Genomic DNA, 17,962 nt, shown 5'->3' with positions numbered 1-17,962 from the left:
AGACTAAACAGGTAAAAGGGGGAAAGAAAACCCCACTAAATTGGCTGACAAAGATGTGCACTGGACAGCAAACAAGAAGTTCAGCAGCAGTCAGGCTGTGTTATCAGACTGCAGCTGAAGGTGTGCAACTAACCTGAGCAGAAGGGCTCTGCTCTAACAGGTGTCTGCAATGAGGAAAAGAGCCTCCTTGCTCTTTTTTACCACAGTAAAAACCAGCCCAGCCTGGCCTGCTGAGTCCTCCTCCCAAGACTCACTATGGCCTCTCTAAACTCTGCACAGAGCATTCATCCATGCCCGGTACAAATATTGGGGAAGTTTAGGCCAGGATTTCTGCAAAGTGAGAACTTTAAACAGTACAAATGTATATAAGGTTAAATAGTTAATTTAATGTCATATACATTAAGTATGAGATTTAAAGTTTATAGTGCTCTAGCATTTAGTTATTTGGTTTTCCTTTCAGCATAGTCATTGTTCATACAGGACATCTGCTGCTTTCGCTTAATTTCTGATGGAGAGACTATAACAACATTTATTTTGATACTGGATTTTTTGTATGTCACAAGGACTTTAAGGTAAATGAGTATGTCACTATAAATGCATTTTTCAACCTCTCAAGCTTTTGTTTATTTTCGTAAATCATAACAGATTTTCTTCAATCAGGATTTCATGGCAAAATATGAGGAAATAAAGTATAGCAAATAAGATAGAACTGAACAAACAGAATCCTGTCATCTATAATGCATTAAAAATACAGTACTTGCCAAGATAAATAGATTTAATCTCTGCACATTGCAGACAATCTGACTGAATACAAAAAATGTGAAAATTATCAAAGGAACATACAGAATTTCAGATCCCTGCAATATGGGCTAATACCTTCCAGAAGATCTATATGGCATCTAACTCTTTATTTTACTCACAGAAGTTCAAATTATTGGATAAACACACATCATCCTCCAGAGAAGTGAAACCCACCTGGAATGTATGGTAGGGCAAGGTAGCATCTGTTACCATCAGCAAACTTCACCTTTTCTCACCTGTTGAAAGTGATTGAAGATTATCATTGGCACACCATTTTTAGTGTGCCTCCTCTCCTTTCCCCTGCCACACACAGCTTACATGAGGCAGTTTCCAAAACTATCTATGCTCAGCATTTCTAAACACAAACGTGCTCTGCATCTCAGATTATATTCTTAAGTGCCTGAATACGAGTATAGCAGCTTTCATCAATTGTTATAGCTTTATTACACAGCTAAGATTAAATGATTTCAAACTGTAAAATTTCCCAAGCAGTGTGTGCAATTTGCTTTGAACTGAAGTAAAGTGTGTATGTGCTGTTGGAATCTGCTGTTAAACCAGTCTGTATCAAATTTTGATTTCTTTTAGTATTTCTAATGTAGCTGTCTTCTAACCCAATCAAAATAAAAGTAATATACTTCCCACCAGATTATTTTTCAGACACAGAAGGACAGTATGTTTCTCTCCAAAAGCTTTCCAACATGACTTCTGAAGGGCTCTTGCTGTGGAAGCAATGACAATGGTAATCAAACTCAGACAAAGTCAAGTCCAACAGCTGAAGAAATGCTGGCACTTGTTTCTGACAGAACGCCCATTTTATGATAATCTAGGTTAAGGTTCAAGAAATAAAGGCCACATTTTTACATGCAGTCCTGTGAATGACACATTTCATGGTACTACAAGAAATCTAAAATTTTGCTAAAAAAAACCCCACCGAATTCCAAATTGTTTCTAGAGAGAAATTTACATATAACTTGATGTCATCTGAAAAAAATGCACAGAATTTCTAATATGTTCCCATTAAAAATAAGGGGGTGGGAAGAAATGAAAAAAGCTGTAAAATTTTAAGACCTTTTTTTGTCATCTACCCAGGAATGGCACTTGGAATTGACTAAATTTTCAGTAGGGATTTGCCTGTTAGGCAAGGCCACTGATTCATCTACAAAAGAATAAAAATTATTCATCTGAAAAAGAATAAAAGATACAGGAACCTATAAAAACAAACTTTCCAAAGAATGGGATCCATCCAAAATACATACCTTTTAAATTTTAAACTAATAAAAGAAAACAAACATTCAGTAAAAAAAACAGGTCAATTAAGAGCTCTCTAAACAGTGACTTCAAAGCCTGCAGCAGACTGCTGCACAGCACAGCTCTGTCACCAACAAACTGATTTTGGCTTCTCCATAATAAAATAAGATCCAGTCTTTTGAACCAGAAGTCATAACAAACTTCTAAATCTTGGCCAAGTGTAGAAGGAAAAACAAGTCATACTTAAAGTATCTGGCTTCTGTTAAAATATACTCATGCTGCTGATTAAATAAAAAGGGTACAACACAATGCAGGTGGTAATTCTTTCTGCAAAATGTTTTGTTTACCCTAGAAAAAGTTATGATTTGATCTCTTTAGCAGATACTAAGACAGGACATTGTTCCTTCAGTAATGACTGAGCTGTGATCACACAGATAAAACTGATAGTAATCAGACTACATTTATAAGTGAAAAAGTGAGAAACTAGTCTTCAAAACTAACATAAAACCACACGAAATTTTCCTTTTTTAGTAAGTTCTTGGATTCACATTTTTTATTTACTCACTCTTCCCCACTATTTTCTGGGCCACTTCAGCTGCCTGCAGGGGATCAGAGCCTTTGCAATAGCTATTGTATTAAAGGTAAAAAAGATTCTTTTGTCTGCTTCTGAGTGCTGAGGAGAAACGCTATGAAAAGCAGCTCTTCCCCCAGCATCTATACTGCACCAGGCTCTAGAGCTATAAACATCCCATGACCCTTCACCAATGGAAACTCATGTCCTGACCCACTCACAAACCACTCGCTTGACTCTGCAAGTGACCTCCACCCACCCCACATTCAGTCACATAAAGTGCAAAATTGTATCACTCCTAATGACTTTCCTGTGGATATAAATGCAGCAGTTTGGATTTTGTTATATGTGCACTGTACTGGTGCTTCTACCTAGCTGAACACAGAAGATACTTCTATATGCATGTGAAATTAATTTGTTTAATAGTACTCCACAATTCCCACTGCAAGAAAAGAAAAAAGCAGAAGAAAAAGATGGCATACACAGTAGTCAGCTTGAACATAATGCTTTTCAACTTTACTATCTGGGGAAATTGCCACAAAGCTCACTAATCCCACAGCCATTCCCTGTTACCCTGCTTTCACGGTGCTCCAGCATAATCAGATAATTAGATTTCTTAGCACAGACATTACAAAGTTGATTGATGCTTTCCCCTGACTCCTCTCATCAATTCCCCTTGTGCTGCTGGCAAATTTGAGCAGAATCTGGACATAGATAAGCAACTGCATTTCAGATTCTCTCAAACAAAATAAGATAGCTGTGGAAGCTTTTTTTTTTTTTTTTTTTTAATTTTTGCTCTTACTAGAAAAGTAAAACATTAACCCTTGAAGAGTTAGTGGTCAGCTCAGGAATCCTTGCTTCATGTGCAACACTAGGATTTCCCCATCCATGTGGATGACTGAAAACTCAATGCAGCTCAAAATAATCTCACATTTTAGTATGCAGTTTCTGGGATTCTTCAGCCTTCAAAAGTGTAAACTATTTAGGATTAACAGCATTTCTGGTCAAACTTTCACTCCTTTTCTTATACAAATTTCCTTGCACACTCTTTTCCAAATTTTCTTGCACACTCTTTCCTCTTGCACAAATACTGTGCTCCCCAACTACAGGCTTTGAGTTAATTTACTAATATATTTTCTGAATTCTACAAGACAAACTGTTCTTCCTTATGAGCCTATGTCAATATTCACAGAACTGCTCAGTCCCAAGGGCTCATCTGAGCTTAATGCTGTAGCTGATTCAAGGATTAGAGCAAACTCACTAAAGACTAAACAAAACAATTAAAGAATGAGATATTTGGTTTAACTCCTGTGAGCCCCATAGAAATTCTGGTAGATAATAAGTCACATTTAGCACAGTGTGCTGGGATAATTCTTCACAAAAATTAAACTCACAAAGAAAAAAAAATCTAAGATAAGAAATACTCAAGTATGACTGATGAAATAGGGTGGTCTATCTTTTTTTTGCCTTGAGACTTGAAATTTTTGCACAGGAATACTATTCAAACAGGACTGTTGTAAAATAATTCATAATTAGTTCTAGCATCTGAGGAATGCAATCACAGCTGACAAACTCAAGTTTGACCAGCTACCACACCAAATTGGTCAACTTAAGCAATTTACATGCCAAAACAAGGAAACCAATAGACCAAGTTTCACATTTTTTATAAACTTAAACCACAATTTTAAGAGTCAAAAAAGAGAGCAGGGACAAGGTCCCTAGCCTGGAGAAGATGCCATGTTCTGTAAGAGCCACATGATATTAAACAGCATCTGAACAAACTAAACCACAGCACCTGCAGCAAGGATGAGCTCTTCCAGCTGAGGATCACAACCACGAGAGGAGGGTGAAGCTTTGTTAAGATGAAGAAAAAGCACCCATACCACAAGACAAAGAGAAAGCACCAGTACCACAAAACACTGGGGTAAAACAAAGCAAAGGGAATAAAGCTCAAACCTCCAACACATGGAGAAGCAAAACTTCCCAAGCAAACATTTGTACTGAGAGATGCTTGAAAAGCATAAAACTCCACAGTTCATACCAGTATGAATTTTGCTCTCACAGCAGCTCCTAGATTTAACTCTCTTGAACAGCCCTAGGTGAACACTTCTATCTGGCCAGGCACTGAAGCTTTCCATTAAAGTCACATCTGGGGGGAGGGACATCCAATTGCTACAGTATATCTGATCGAGGTAGACTCAACCACCTCAGATTACGAAAAAAAAAAAATAGATTAGCAGATTTCCTTGTTTTAAAGAAATATGGACATATAAGCAGGAATCTTTATTTTCCAAACTAATTAGAGCAGTCATTGCGCAAATGCTACAGTTTGTCAGCCTTGACCAACCTCAAGAAATATCTCTAGCAGCCAGAATTGAAGACTGAATTCTTTCATAGATTTATTTTTATTACTTACTGTCTTTGTTAAGGTGGTTTCTGTTTGCTACACTGAGTTCTACTCTGACACAATGTTATTCTGCACAGTTTGGATGGTTGAAAATCAAAAACAACACTATATAAAAAGTAGGCAATTACATTTAAGTTTGTGATGTTTCATGGGTTTTTACTCCTTTTTTCAGACCACTTTGCCAAGTATCAAACATAATACTTACAAAGAATTAATTTAATTTCTAATAATCTTCTAACATTGTACAGTTACAGGTACTGAGAGAAAAGCCAAGCCTTTTATGGAAGTGCAGAACTCAAGGATGCCATTTACAGCCTCAACCTTCAACTGATGTATCCAGAGAGCTTCTAGAGCAGAACCTAGACCAAAGGTTTTGGGATAAAATGCTGATTTGAAGGATTTCTCATTTTTCCAAATATTCCATAAAGCAGTAGCATTTTTGACAAAATATTCATGCTGTTTAGATGAAGTAATCAGAAGTCTGAATGGTTGGCATACACATAAAAGCTAATGGAGAAGGCATAAAGGCAGAAAAGAACCTTCTTATTCTTCCTCCTCCCAGGCAGACAACAGGACACTCCCATTTTCTTTTGTCCTTCTCTCACAATACACTTTCCTTGCTCTTTTCTCAGAGTACCATATGGTTCCCATAGTCATTACTGTGACATATAGCTACTGAAGCAAACCCATGTCAGATGCTTTTCAGTGTTGTAAAAAAAGCTGTGCTTTTAGCCTCAGTTATACCTTCTCTTGAAGTAAGGCACCTGAATATGATTGTTTTGCTGGCAACTTTCTGCCCTAGTTCTACCCAGCTAAAACTCCAGTGGAATGTTTATGTTTAAATGGCCGTAGATTGATGCAAGAAAACATACAGAAGTGATTTACAGTTAAAAATTCAGAAGAAATAATGACTACCAATTTCAGCTGTGTTCAATTGGGTTAGGCTGCAGTGTAACCAGGGGGTTCCAGAATGGAACCTGAGCCTTATCCAGCAGCTGGCATTCAACACTTAGTTAATGAAGGATAATTGTAACTATCAATCTATCAGTTGTTTAACTGCAATTGTCATTTCTTTCTGCTTTCCATGGCACATAAGGGATTAGATTTTATTATAAATGTTAAACCACTTGCATCAAATTTGCAAGCCTTTACTGGCAAGGTATACAATGAACAATAGTTATTTTACTCATTTAAAATCCTAAAGGTATTACTTTGTTTTTTTTTTTTTTCTCAAGCTCACAGTGTCAAGGTTTATTATAATTATTGTCCTTCATTTACAAAGAAAGCCTACAACCATACACTTTTGACTTTCTAGACAGTAACACAGCTGCAACTTATAGCAGTTTGGAAACTCATCACCAGTAGGTAGCATGTTGGAATGAATAAGTAATTAGTTTGAGATAGTACTTTAGGAATATCATTGTGAGTTCATTCAGATACTTGCCAGCAAATGCAGCTGCCTTTTAAAATCTAATGAAAACACTGGAAAAAAAAAAATCTTGTTTTTTTTAAAAAAAAAATAAAATTTCTGGACTAGGACTTCTCCAGACCCTAGAGAAAAAAAACAAACATGTTAATTCATTAAAACACTGGCACACATCCATCTGCCGTACCTGACATGTCATGAATTCCATTACCAAACTGTATAGTTGCCTCAAATGATGTCAGAATATGCACTGTAAACAAAAAGAAGGATTTGGTTTTTTTTTCCCGGACAACCAACAGGGCCCACTACTTTCTCTTGATGTTTTACAACAGCCACCTGCAATGGAAACAGATCTTGCACTAACAAGCTCCAAAGTCCCTCAAGAATAGTCTTAGCAAAGTTCTCCGTGAAATTGCAAAAATGCTATGCATCCCAAAGCATGAACTTGTAACTCTAATTTTAAGATGTCTTTGCAGAAGTGTATATATGATCACAACATTAAGAGATTTTGCAATATTGCAGTATCAGAGTTAAGAAATAACCAGGAATTACCTATGAGAAGAAGGAAACATTGAAACTTACACTAATATTCCCCAAAAGTGCAAAGATGCCCTGGCCATACAGACACATATTTGCCAGGATCAAGTTCTTGATGAAACTTGATTCTGGATAAAGCAGCTGTATCTTAGCATCCCTTATTTATAAATATATATTTCAGCTACTTAATACTTGAAAGTTGTCACAGCACAGTTATTCTGTTAAACACAATCCCTTAAATGGAGCTTTTTTCAGTTCTGATTTATGACCATTAACTATATTTCACTTTCAAAACCACCTGATAGACAAATTAACATTTTCTCTATACAGTTGTTTCAGACAAGAAGTGACAAAACTTACTTTGGGAAATCTGCAAATAAATCTATATCTCCTTTGATCTAAAAGTTTTGTTGAGCCACAGCCCTTCGTACTCTAAAATAAAGAAGACACTGCTCAGAAAAGTGCTGCATGGCAATGCAATACCCTTGGTATAAATGCTACAGAGGTATCAGCCACAGCCTGGTTTTAATATGTTGTCACAACAATGGAAAAGAGCAAGTAACACCAAGAAGCAATGCTTTTCCAGAGATGCTGCTAAAATAACCTGACAGTTTAAAAGTTCAAACAAAAGCCAACAAAAATCTAATACAGATCTCCAAGGGCTATTTAAGTGCACGCTGGCTACAGAACCATCTCTACTTCAACTGAGAAAATGTTTAGCAAGGAATCCACAGAAAAGGACAGATATATCTGTAGTTGGAAATTACACTATTTATAGAAGTTGCTCTTTGGATCATTTGCTGTGTGGAAAGACACTTGCATGCAAAGACCCAGCCCTGAAGTCTTCAGCAGCTTTCCCTGGGGTCTGTGTGTGCAGGGCTTATGGCAGGAATTTTTCTTTGTACAGTGTCTGGAAACTAAGTTAAGCTCTCACAAAGCAACGTATAACACAGCAAGTTCTTGTTCTGGAACTGCTTCAAAAAGTACTTTTTCATTTAGTTGTCAAACAACATTCTCACCACTTGTAACACAATGGCTGGGAGGTTGGTTGTGTACAGGCAGAACAGGAAGACATTGTTATAAATACATCACAAAAAGGAAAGTAAATTAAGGGGCTTTTTCGGGATTTTTTTGGGGTGGGTGGTGACATCTCAATGTTACAAATCTGATTCAGATAAATAAACTTATTACCCACTCTGGTAGAACATTCTGTACTTCAGATTTGTATGAGGAAGAAAAGTGTTATATTCTTATTCTTACTGTGTTAGGAGGGAACTGAAATCAGCTGCCTGACCCCTAACGCTGATTAGAACCTTCCTCTAACAAAACAGTTCTGGATTCCTGACAGAGAGGGCACTGGCAGACAGTGCTCCCACAGCCCTTTGACTGCTATCACAAGGCTCTTCCACGGTTCAACAGAACTCCTTGTCAAATGTCATTGGTATGAAATGGGCAAGGCACTGTTAAAAGATTATCTGTTTCCAACTCCGAATTTTTGGAAAGCATAGTGCAATGTTTTAAAAATGAAAGGCACTGTAGAAGGAAAACTCAAGCTACTTCTTAAGCATAGCAAAATGTTGACTTATGTTGAAAAATAAAACAAGATGAAGTTAGTTACAAAAAATAAAACACAGCAAAACAACCCAAAATATAGTGTTCACATTGATATTAGCTGAAATTGTCATTTGACTGTCTCTGAAGTGAGGCACTTTCTATCTCAACTGCAGCTAGTATTTTCTAACTGAAAAGCCACAAAATATATGCTAATAGAAATACAAAAAAAAAAAGTTGCAGAGAAAACATAATTCCTACCTGGAAATACAATTTCCATTCCTTGTCCTGTATAATAACCTTAATTCCAGTTGTGGAAAGGATTGTTTTTCTTAATGCCATTAACTTAAATGGAAATGAAAGGATCTTATTTTAGAATTATCTCAGCTTTGTTTCAAGTACCTCAGAGAGACTTGCTGCCTCAGACTAAAACCACCTACATCAAGTACAAGGGAAGTGACCTTCTCATACAGGTGCTCTGCATGAGCACAGATTGAAACTGAAAGGACCTACACCTTAGAATGTAATTCCTACCCAACCTCTCAGCTGATGGTGATAACTGCAGGGGAAAAAAGGTTGCACCCAGAGAGTAGGCAGAGCTTGAGATCTATTCAGTTCAAAGCACATTCAAATATTAATGTGCAGGATGCCAGGATTGCCTTTTCTTTATTTGTTCCTCATTGGAACTTGCATCAGTGGAGAACCAAAATCAAGGTTTTGGGTTCATTTAATAGCAAGTATTTGAAGTTTACGTTATCAATAAAATCTCTGTAGTAGTTTCTATTTTGTTTTAAGACTGGCTAGCAGTAACTATGTAAAACGGTTTGTGTAAGAGTATTCTGAATGAACAAATTGAAGCTTAACATAGAAATAGGGTATGGAGACAGGCATTAAAGACAAGCATTTGCACTCAATAACTACAGCTGCTCAGTGCAGGGTTGCACACAACTCTTGTACTTTGCCTACAGCCCCTGTATTTACCTTAGAGGTCCGCTCTGCAGGTATCACAGAGAGCAGGGAATTAAACCAGCATCATCTGGTGATGTGGAATCCTCAGGATCCTCAGGCTGGAGGGCTTGGACAAATCACCACAGAGAACTACTGCAGCTGCTACAGGGCTCCTGATTTTACATTTAAACTTTATTTTAAACGTAAAGAACAGCTGGGGGAAGAGCAAGACATTTATTATTGTATAATATTATAATTTTAGAGCTTAATACCTCAAATTCAACTTTAAAAACCAAAACAAACAAAAAACCAAACAAAAAAACCCCAAGAAACCCCCCCCCCCGCCTCTTCCCTCCCCTCAGCTATTAAACACTTAAAACCTCTGAGGACACAGGCGCTGGTTCCCCACACGTGGTGCCCCGGAATGCGGCCCGGGCCAGCCCGGCGTTCACTGATCTGCTCCCGAACAAGGGGACATCGTGAGGGGACATCGTGAGGGGACATCATGAGAGGACATCGTGAGGGGACATCCTGAGGGGACGTCGTGAGGGGACATCCTGAGGGGACATCGTGAGGGGACATCGTGAGAGGACGTCGTGAGGGGACATCGTGAGGGGACATCGTGAGGGGACATCGTGAGAGGACGTCGTGAGGGGACATCGTGAGGAGACATCGTGAGGGGACGTCGTGAGGATCCAGCGAGGACTCGGCGAGACACAGCGAGCCCGCCCCGCGGCCCGGCCAGGCGCGCTCAGTCCCCTCAGCGCCCGGCGGGCGGGAAGGCGGGGGCGCCCCCTGGCGGCGCCGCTCGCGCACCGCCGGCCCCCGGCCGCTCCTCGGGGGCAGATCAAACAAAAACACCCCAAACGCGTCACATAAATTCATCTTGAGTTACTTTATTTTCCACAATAATAAAAAATAAATTAGTCATAAACAAAAATAGTTAACATTTTTTCATCAAGGAGAAAATGTATACAATATGAAAATGATGCTGTACAGTTCTGGTTCAGGTACATTGCCACGGATATATATTCCTGAACGAGTCAGAAAGCAATTTGCTTATGCTCTCCCCCTTTAATTCACTCAAGGAACTGGCTAATCAGAAAGTTTAGAAAATTGTATTATGGATTTACAGTATGACATATATACAAAAATATATATGTAATACCTGTGCTATAAAATTCCCTAAAAAGATGGGTTAGTATAATGAAAAAGCTGGACAAAATTTGAATGGTATATGTAAATAAATACATATTAGGTCCCTTTTAATAAAAATCTGCCTATTCTACATATTTGAAATATTTTGGTGCAGTGGCTTGTTCCATAGACACAGCTCAGAATTACATATTTCCCATAGACATCTTGTATTTACAAATAACAACAAAATAAGTTATAATAAAGTATATCCTTCTGCCAAAATCAATTATGAGGGTCAAATAGACAATTTTATACATATTATAAAGGGGTTTCTTTTGTCTCCCGTCCTTCCTGATCCTCTCTGTAGATCCTGAGTGACTATGATGGGACTTCACAAGCTCGTATGTACCCAACACCTGGCAAGGCCACTGGTCTCAAGAGATCCAAACACAGTGTGGAAAACCAGGAAAAACAGCAGCAAGGACGTGCTGCAAGGTCAATGATTCACCAGAATGAAGCTTCCCTCCTCTCCAGGTATGATGGTACTTATCTGTACCCAATTACATTATGTGGGGAAATAGAAAACTGGGGACTCTTGCTCCTCTGAACTTCTGGTTATTAAAAGGTGAGAAGTAAAAAACCAAATTCAGGTCTGCTATGAATTCTCTTAAATGAAATTTTCTCCCTTTCCCCAGTGAATTTTGCCCACAGTGAAACATTATAATGATTACAAGTTTGCTTTAAAATTTATTGAAAATGTCGAGTGGATGATTTTTCATTTCTGATATAGAAATAATTATTTTACTGTTTTCTAAACAATGCCTAATTTCATCTCCCACAAACATTCTGTAAGTATAGCAATAAATTAAGTTTACTTTCATGTTCAAAATTTCATGGTTTTTGTTCCAATTACAGGCATGCATATGAATTATCTGCCCAATACACAGAACAGCTCCCAAGAAGTCAGACACTAAGTCTCAAGAAAACCAGGTAAACACACGGCTTTTCCTTGGTGAGGACCATAACTATTTCTGTGCAATTGATGTTACATATGAGAATAAAGGGCCACCACAGACTTCAACAGCTGTGCAACCACAGGTTCAGTGCTCAGGAATTAATTCAGTATGCCCTTTACTACTATGCATTTTAAACTAGCCAACATGGATATGCACAGACACAAAAATCCAGGGGCTGGCAAAAATACAGCTCTCTTAACAGCTGGGCTTATTTCTAACACAGATTCTTACAACCAAAGGCCAGTACAGGATTTTCAGTAATTCTGGAAAAATTTAATATTGTCATCAAAAGGACAAAGGGATAAAAGTGAGATAAGAAGGAGAGAAGAAGCATTGGTGATGGTGTAAAAGGGAGATAGGTCAGGATGAAGATGGGGAAAAACAAAGCCCTAAAAGGCACATTTTACTACTTACAGTGGTACATGTTATGAAGAGAGGAAGCCAAGCCTCCTGTATGAGCCATAGGCTGTTTGAGCATCTCCCTCCTTCCTCCCTCAGTGCTGACCACTGGCACTGTCCAGGACTATAGACTGCATGGCTGATACAAGACTGCACCATATTGCCACAACATTGGGATCTAAGCAACAACATTAAACACTGCTTTATTCATAGACAAAGTTCTCCAATTGCTGAAGTATTGGGAAAAGCAGGAAGTTTACGTGTGTAATGAGGAAGACAGCAGTTTCCTGTGCAGGGGTTCTGAGGTGGTCCTGCAGTGAGCCTGTGGCCATCCAGGGTGAGCTTCAAGGCTCACACCAGGTCTCCTGTGCTGCACCCCAGCACTGCCCTGCTTCCTAAAAAGCCCTTCCCTGTTCAGAGCCCTGGGGGCTGAAGGTCACAGCCACCAAAGCAAACACTGACTGTCTCACTGCTGGCCAAAGCAGACACATCCACAGGAGCAACCCTCAGGCTTTTACACCATCTTCTGGGAGAGGAAGGGAGGACTCCATTAATTCAGTTCTCAAATTTAGCATACACAAGGTATTCTACCTACATATGTTTGAAGATGACATTGCATAGGAGCTAGTAAACCCTGACAAGCCCTTGGTAAGGTGATAAACAACTGCACTAGGAATCCTCCTCCATTCCAAATGGAAAGTGCTTTGAGACACAGAGTCTGCTCTGGATGAAGCTGATTTTGGCCAGCTGCATGTCTGTAAGACATGAGGTTGTATGCAGATTTTACCCCATAAGAAGCTGGACTCTTTCAATAAAGTATCTAACTTACTCTGGACTTCCTGGATTGCATAAAGTATCTTCAAGGCAAGGAAGCATTTTTTTCTACCATTCTGCATTTTTTTGACTGATGTTAAAATGTCAGAAAAAGAAATTCAAACATTAAAAATCAGAAGTGTGCATAATTGATATTTGCAATTGATAATATGCATAATTACTTACTTATACTGGTTTCACATCTGCTCTGTGTCTACCACATTCATTAAGGCCACCTTTGACTTGAAAATAAAGTCGGATCCCCTGCAGGCATCATCCTAAGTTGGGGCACTGCTCTATTAGAACAAACACTTGCTATAGGCACAAAGTCATGCTTTGTGAGATGGTGAAATCTTAGCACAGCACTTGTGCAGACAATATTAGTATATCAAAGTGCTGATGAAAAGGGCTCATTAGTTCATGTTGCAGGAACAACTATTTTAATAATGCTGACAACATGAGAAGAGATGATAAATGATTAGGTTCAGCAGCATTCTGGTACTTTCCCTACCATTAATATTTATTTACCATTAGATATTTAATTAGGTAAAACTGTTTTGTTTTTTTTTAATCTGGTACATCTGAAAAATACATCTCGTTACTTAAAAATAAAGTACAATTTGTATAACCATAGCTCACTACATTCAATTCACAAAGCTGCATACTTTAGATGTAATACAGGGTTATACTGCTATGTGTATGTATATATTCCTTGATAGCTCTCACAAACATTGTCAATATTAGTGGCAGCTTAACAGAGCCTACAAGATGATCCTCTTTGTAAAATAAGCACATGGCCATATATTTCAGAGCAAAATAACAAATTTTATAAAATAGGGGGATCTATCTATGGGCTGAGTCACTGATAGTCTCACAGCCAAAGCATGTGTAAGAAGAATTTGTTCTATGACTGCAAACCAGATTCTCTCTGCATCTCATTTGCCTTGGGGATTTCAGGAAGCCTTTTTTATGGAACAGGTATTTCCCTCAAGCTGACAGGAAACACTTCCTTGGGATGAAAGAGATAACAGCAAAAATTTTATAATGCATATCAAGATTTGCTGCAATACACAGATGAGAGATACACAGATGAAAATCTGTATTCAGAAGTACTGGATTCCAGAGCTGTTTACCCTGCATTTTATCAATATAATTCTTTGGCCAAGAATCTAAGGAACATAATATGATAAAAAAATCTGTAAGTTATCTTTGTGGAGAAATCTTTGTAATACAAGGAAACAGGAGGACTGTGAAAGATTCATGAACTTGAAGTTTCCTAATTAGAGTTTATGTTTCTAACAACTTTATGTCTATTATTTACAGTGAAAAAGCCCAAGTCAAAGTGTACAGAAACAGCCAATGACATTTTTGGCTGACATACAACAATTTATAGTCACGATTTATAGTACCTCCAAATTTTAGGAGAAACACTTCTTCATTTCATGTAGCCAAACAGTAGTAGTTTATCATGTCCAAAATATATTTTTCAAGAGTGACCGAATCAAAACATTCAGAAGTTAATCTCAAAGCAAGGCAGCTTTTAGACTACAGGAATTCTACCTTCCTGTAACTCCCAGCACATAAACTGATGTGACTGGTTTCACACCCAGCAACCTTCGCCTCCCAGCATTCCTCTCCACCAAAGCAGCAAGAAGAAAAGGATACACAATGAGGCTCAAACATGGCTCTGCATCAGTGGCAGGATACCTTAACCACACCTCTGGGATTGACTGAACATAGATTATTACAGCTGCTTTGCAACTCGGACATCAGGCACTTTAGGAACAGATGCATAGATGGGCATCACTAATTTACAAGCAATATGCTGTAATAAACAGCTGAATAAGCAGAGGTGTTTATTTTTTCCCCCTCAGCCTTATTTACACATTTGAAAGACCTCTCAAAAAAAGGCTAGAGAACATGCAGATAATTCAAAACCTCATCTGCACTGCATAGTATACTATTTGCCTTTAGCAAGTCTCAAGGCTTAGTACAGTAATTGCAGAAGTGAAAAATCACCACTTAAATTCAGCTCTAAGTCTGCAGCCATTCTTAAATTATAGAAGATGAGTGGTATGAATAGATCTGTGCAATGAAACACTGAGCAAAAAAAGACAAGTATGTTGTAATAAGTGATCAAGACCTGAAGAATGCCAATAGCTAGATCCCCTTTGCACAGATACTCAGTTACTAGACTCATACTGCTGCCTGATACCAGGAGTAACAGACTGCTATGAGGCACACAGGCCTCTCTCCTTTGGTGGTTGTTTCAGAAACTGGTGACATATCCAGACTAGATCTGAACAAAGTACTTTGGTTTGGAGTTGTTAAACAATAGTGCAGAGACAAGAATTAGGCAAGATCCCAGTTCTGAAATAAGTCCCCTACAGAAAAGAGACCTCACCAATGGAAACTATCACTTTTTATACCAGCAAAGGCTCTTGACTCTTCTGGTTAACCTGTCTCACTGACGGCTGCAGCTGTTAAAGACTTAAAGAGCTAGACACTAGTGTCACTCTGGTAGGGAATGTATTTTAAATTCCATACAAAATTATGAAAGCATATCTTTACGAGTTTATTAATTAAATATAAAGGCACCTTCTGGCAGTCAAGTGTGTATGTATTTGCTGCCTAAGGACAGGGCATCAGTTAAAACGACAACTGAGAGAGCTTAACAGTGACTCTGATTTATTATGAATGGACTGAAGAAGTTAAAAATATATGGTAGAGTGCTAGGAAACTGATGATAAATGCTTTTCAAGGGTTTTATTCTTTGGGAAGTCATTTTTCTCATGCATGTTTCATTGATTTAGTCCTCTAACTTAAGGCAGTCCAAAACACCAAGTAAAAGTAAGCACTCAGAAAATACTGGAGCAGCTGCATCCATACTGGTCAATTATCTCCAGTAATTGCCTGCAATTGATTTTAGTTTTCATTAATTTCACAATCTTAAGGCCAGCATGTTCCTTAAATAAGTATCTGATGAGCAGGTGCAAATAATAGTATCATTAAAAATGAATGCTTTAAAAAAATCATGATTTTACAACAAACATCCTAAAAGAGATAACTGCACAATAATTGTAACTGAAAGGGTGTGAGATTTAACCATAGTCTTGATGCACTCAGCAATATAAACCCCATCTCTAAGAAGCTACAACTGCTGCAGTCCAAGCAGCAGTGCCCAAGCTCCGTGTGAAGTGCCCCTGCTGCTGGGAGCAGAGCAGGAGGTGTTATCTGCGCCCCAGGAAGCCGGGCTGTCTGTTTGCTACACGGCTACAGGAGGCACAGCAGGCAGTTTTGTAATAGGTGTACACACAGAGCCTGGCCTGAACCACCACGTTGCAGTTGTAGTACTTATCCTTGCAGTTCTCATCTGTGGAGAGACAGGAAGAGAGAAGAAACTAAAGAAAACAGTACTAGAGCAACAAATAATCAGTTCTCTTCCTTTTACCATGTAAAACCCCTTGGACCTGTATTTAAACATTCATTTTCAGGTTAAAACACGTTATCTAAGCAAATAAGTTAGTTTATTTAGGATTTCATATAAAGATACATAAAGCACGTAAGAAATGTAGCTATCTCCATTTCCCCAGGTTTTAAGGTTATCTTAAAGTATGTTGAATAATTCTCAACTGAAAGTTGTTGGAGACCATTCAGAGTTAAAACTGTCTCTGAATTCTTGCATCTTTCTCTTCCTAGCCATCCTCATTACTATAAAAATCAAATCTGTATGAGAGGAATAAGTAATTCCAATGCAAATTAAGTGCATCCCTGTATTTACTATATACAAAAGGAAAGCGAATTGCTTCATTGCACTTAATACCTTAGTTTAATTTTGTTGGTTCTTATAGAACCTGTTTCCAAATACAGTATATAATGATCCTTTTTTTTGTTTTAAATACTCTTCCAAGAGAAACCTTGGAGAATGCAAGGAGGCTGCAGAAAAACACCCTCTATGTCCCATTTTCACAGAAGCAGATTACTCACATTCTCAGCAACTTCAAGAATAAGCCAGTTTCTTACACATTACAAGGAAAACATTTTTATTGGAAACCTACTTTTAAATCACAGAAAAGAGCTGTATTTTGTGTAAAAATAAAACCCTGAACTCAATAAAGAAAATACACTATTAAAGCCTCTGCAAGACTGTAAAATAACTTCTCCACTAGATGGAGTTCCACAGTTAAAACAGAAGTTTCCTTTGCCTTACCTATTTCAGGGACACAGTCCTGTGTATTACATGGTTCTTTCTCTTCAGGTTTGAGCTGTGGATCACACTGAGTACTGGCTGCCATGTCATCCGACAGACACCGCACCTCCCGAACCCGAAATCCTCCTTCACAGGACTTGGAACACTGAAACAATGAAGCTGAAGTTCATGAAGGCCATAGGAGATGTGTAATTACAGAAAGAAACCAAGGGAACCCTGATGCCAGACCCAGGGATCACTGCAGCCTTTTATCAACTTCACCCTACTGGCTTTCATTTTCTACCTAGGAAGCCCTTATTATACAGGTAAAATCTTCAACATTCCCAAACATTTTTGACCACAGGAACAACAAGAGGACAAATAAACATAGTGGATGCTGTGCAATTGAAATCAAGCTAGAACAGTTCCCTTTTGGAATCTATTACTTAGCATCTGCTTCTTTAATTAGTCTGGTTGTTCTCTACTCATTTAGATGTATTTCCCAAATCTACTCTTTCCATAGTGTTCACATTTCCTGCTTTAAGAACTTAACTGCACTGAACTTTATTACTTGACTGCCCTGCCCTCCTCCGTCCCTTTTGCTATTTATATAAAAGCAAGAATAATTTTAATTACCTTTTTTTTTTGTCTTGCACTCAATTATTTTTCATTTCTTGCAACACAATGATTTTACTAAGCATTTTATGTTTCTTTGAATTTCTAAGGAAAATATTTCTGTTCTCCTTCAGGGTCTGTTATGAAGCAGAGACTTTTGTACTTGCTTGTTATGGTACTTTTAAAGCCAATTATTACACATTTCTGGCCATACTGAAGCAAATCCCCACTGGCCAAGGATTTTGCCTGAGTGAGGTCTTTGAGATTTGGCTCACTGTCCAGTTTGACCTAATGCTCAAAAACT

At 38.2% G+C, this 17,962-nt stretch overlaps 1 protein-coding gene and 1 long non-coding RNA gene across 3 annotated transcripts in view; one reads left to right on the top strand and one right to left on the bottom strand.

Moving 5' to 3' along the window:
* LOC110471409 (uncharacterized) overlaps window positions 1-11,096 on the top strand; it is a 66,462-nt gene extending 55,366 nt beyond the window's left edge. The window contains exon 4 of the long non-coding RNA XR_002465588.2: window positions 10,994-11,096. This is a non-coding gene — a long non-coding RNA (uncharacterized LOC110471409). The remainder of the gene's footprint in view (window positions 1-10,993) is intronic.
* THSD4 (thrombospondin type 1 domain containing 4) overlaps window positions 10,357-17,962 on the bottom strand; it is a 244,824-nt gene continuing 237,218 nt past the window's right edge. For both annotated transcript variants that reach the window (XM_077785884.1, XM_021532026.3), the window contains 2 exons: window positions 17,065-17,209; window positions 10,357-16,227 (listed from right to left, as the gene is read on the bottom strand). In XM_077785884.1, the coding sequence (XP_077642010.1) occupies window positions 16,085-16,227; window positions 17,065-17,209 (288 nt within the window). In that variant the 3' untranslated portion in view covers window positions 10,357-16,084. The remainder of the gene's footprint in view (window positions 16,228-17,064; window positions 17,210-17,962) is intronic.

The sequence above is a fragment of the Lonchura striata genome, chromosome 11 (assembly GCF_046129695.1).
Source record: "Lonchura striata isolate bLonStr1 chromosome 11, bLonStr1.mat, whole genome shotgun sequence".
NCBI classification, from domain to species: Eukaryota; Metazoa; Chordata; class Aves; order Passeriformes; family Estrildidae; genus Lonchura; species Lonchura striata.
Note: the sequence above shows the minus strand (reverse complement) of the source record. Positions and strands in the feature narration are given on the sequence as shown.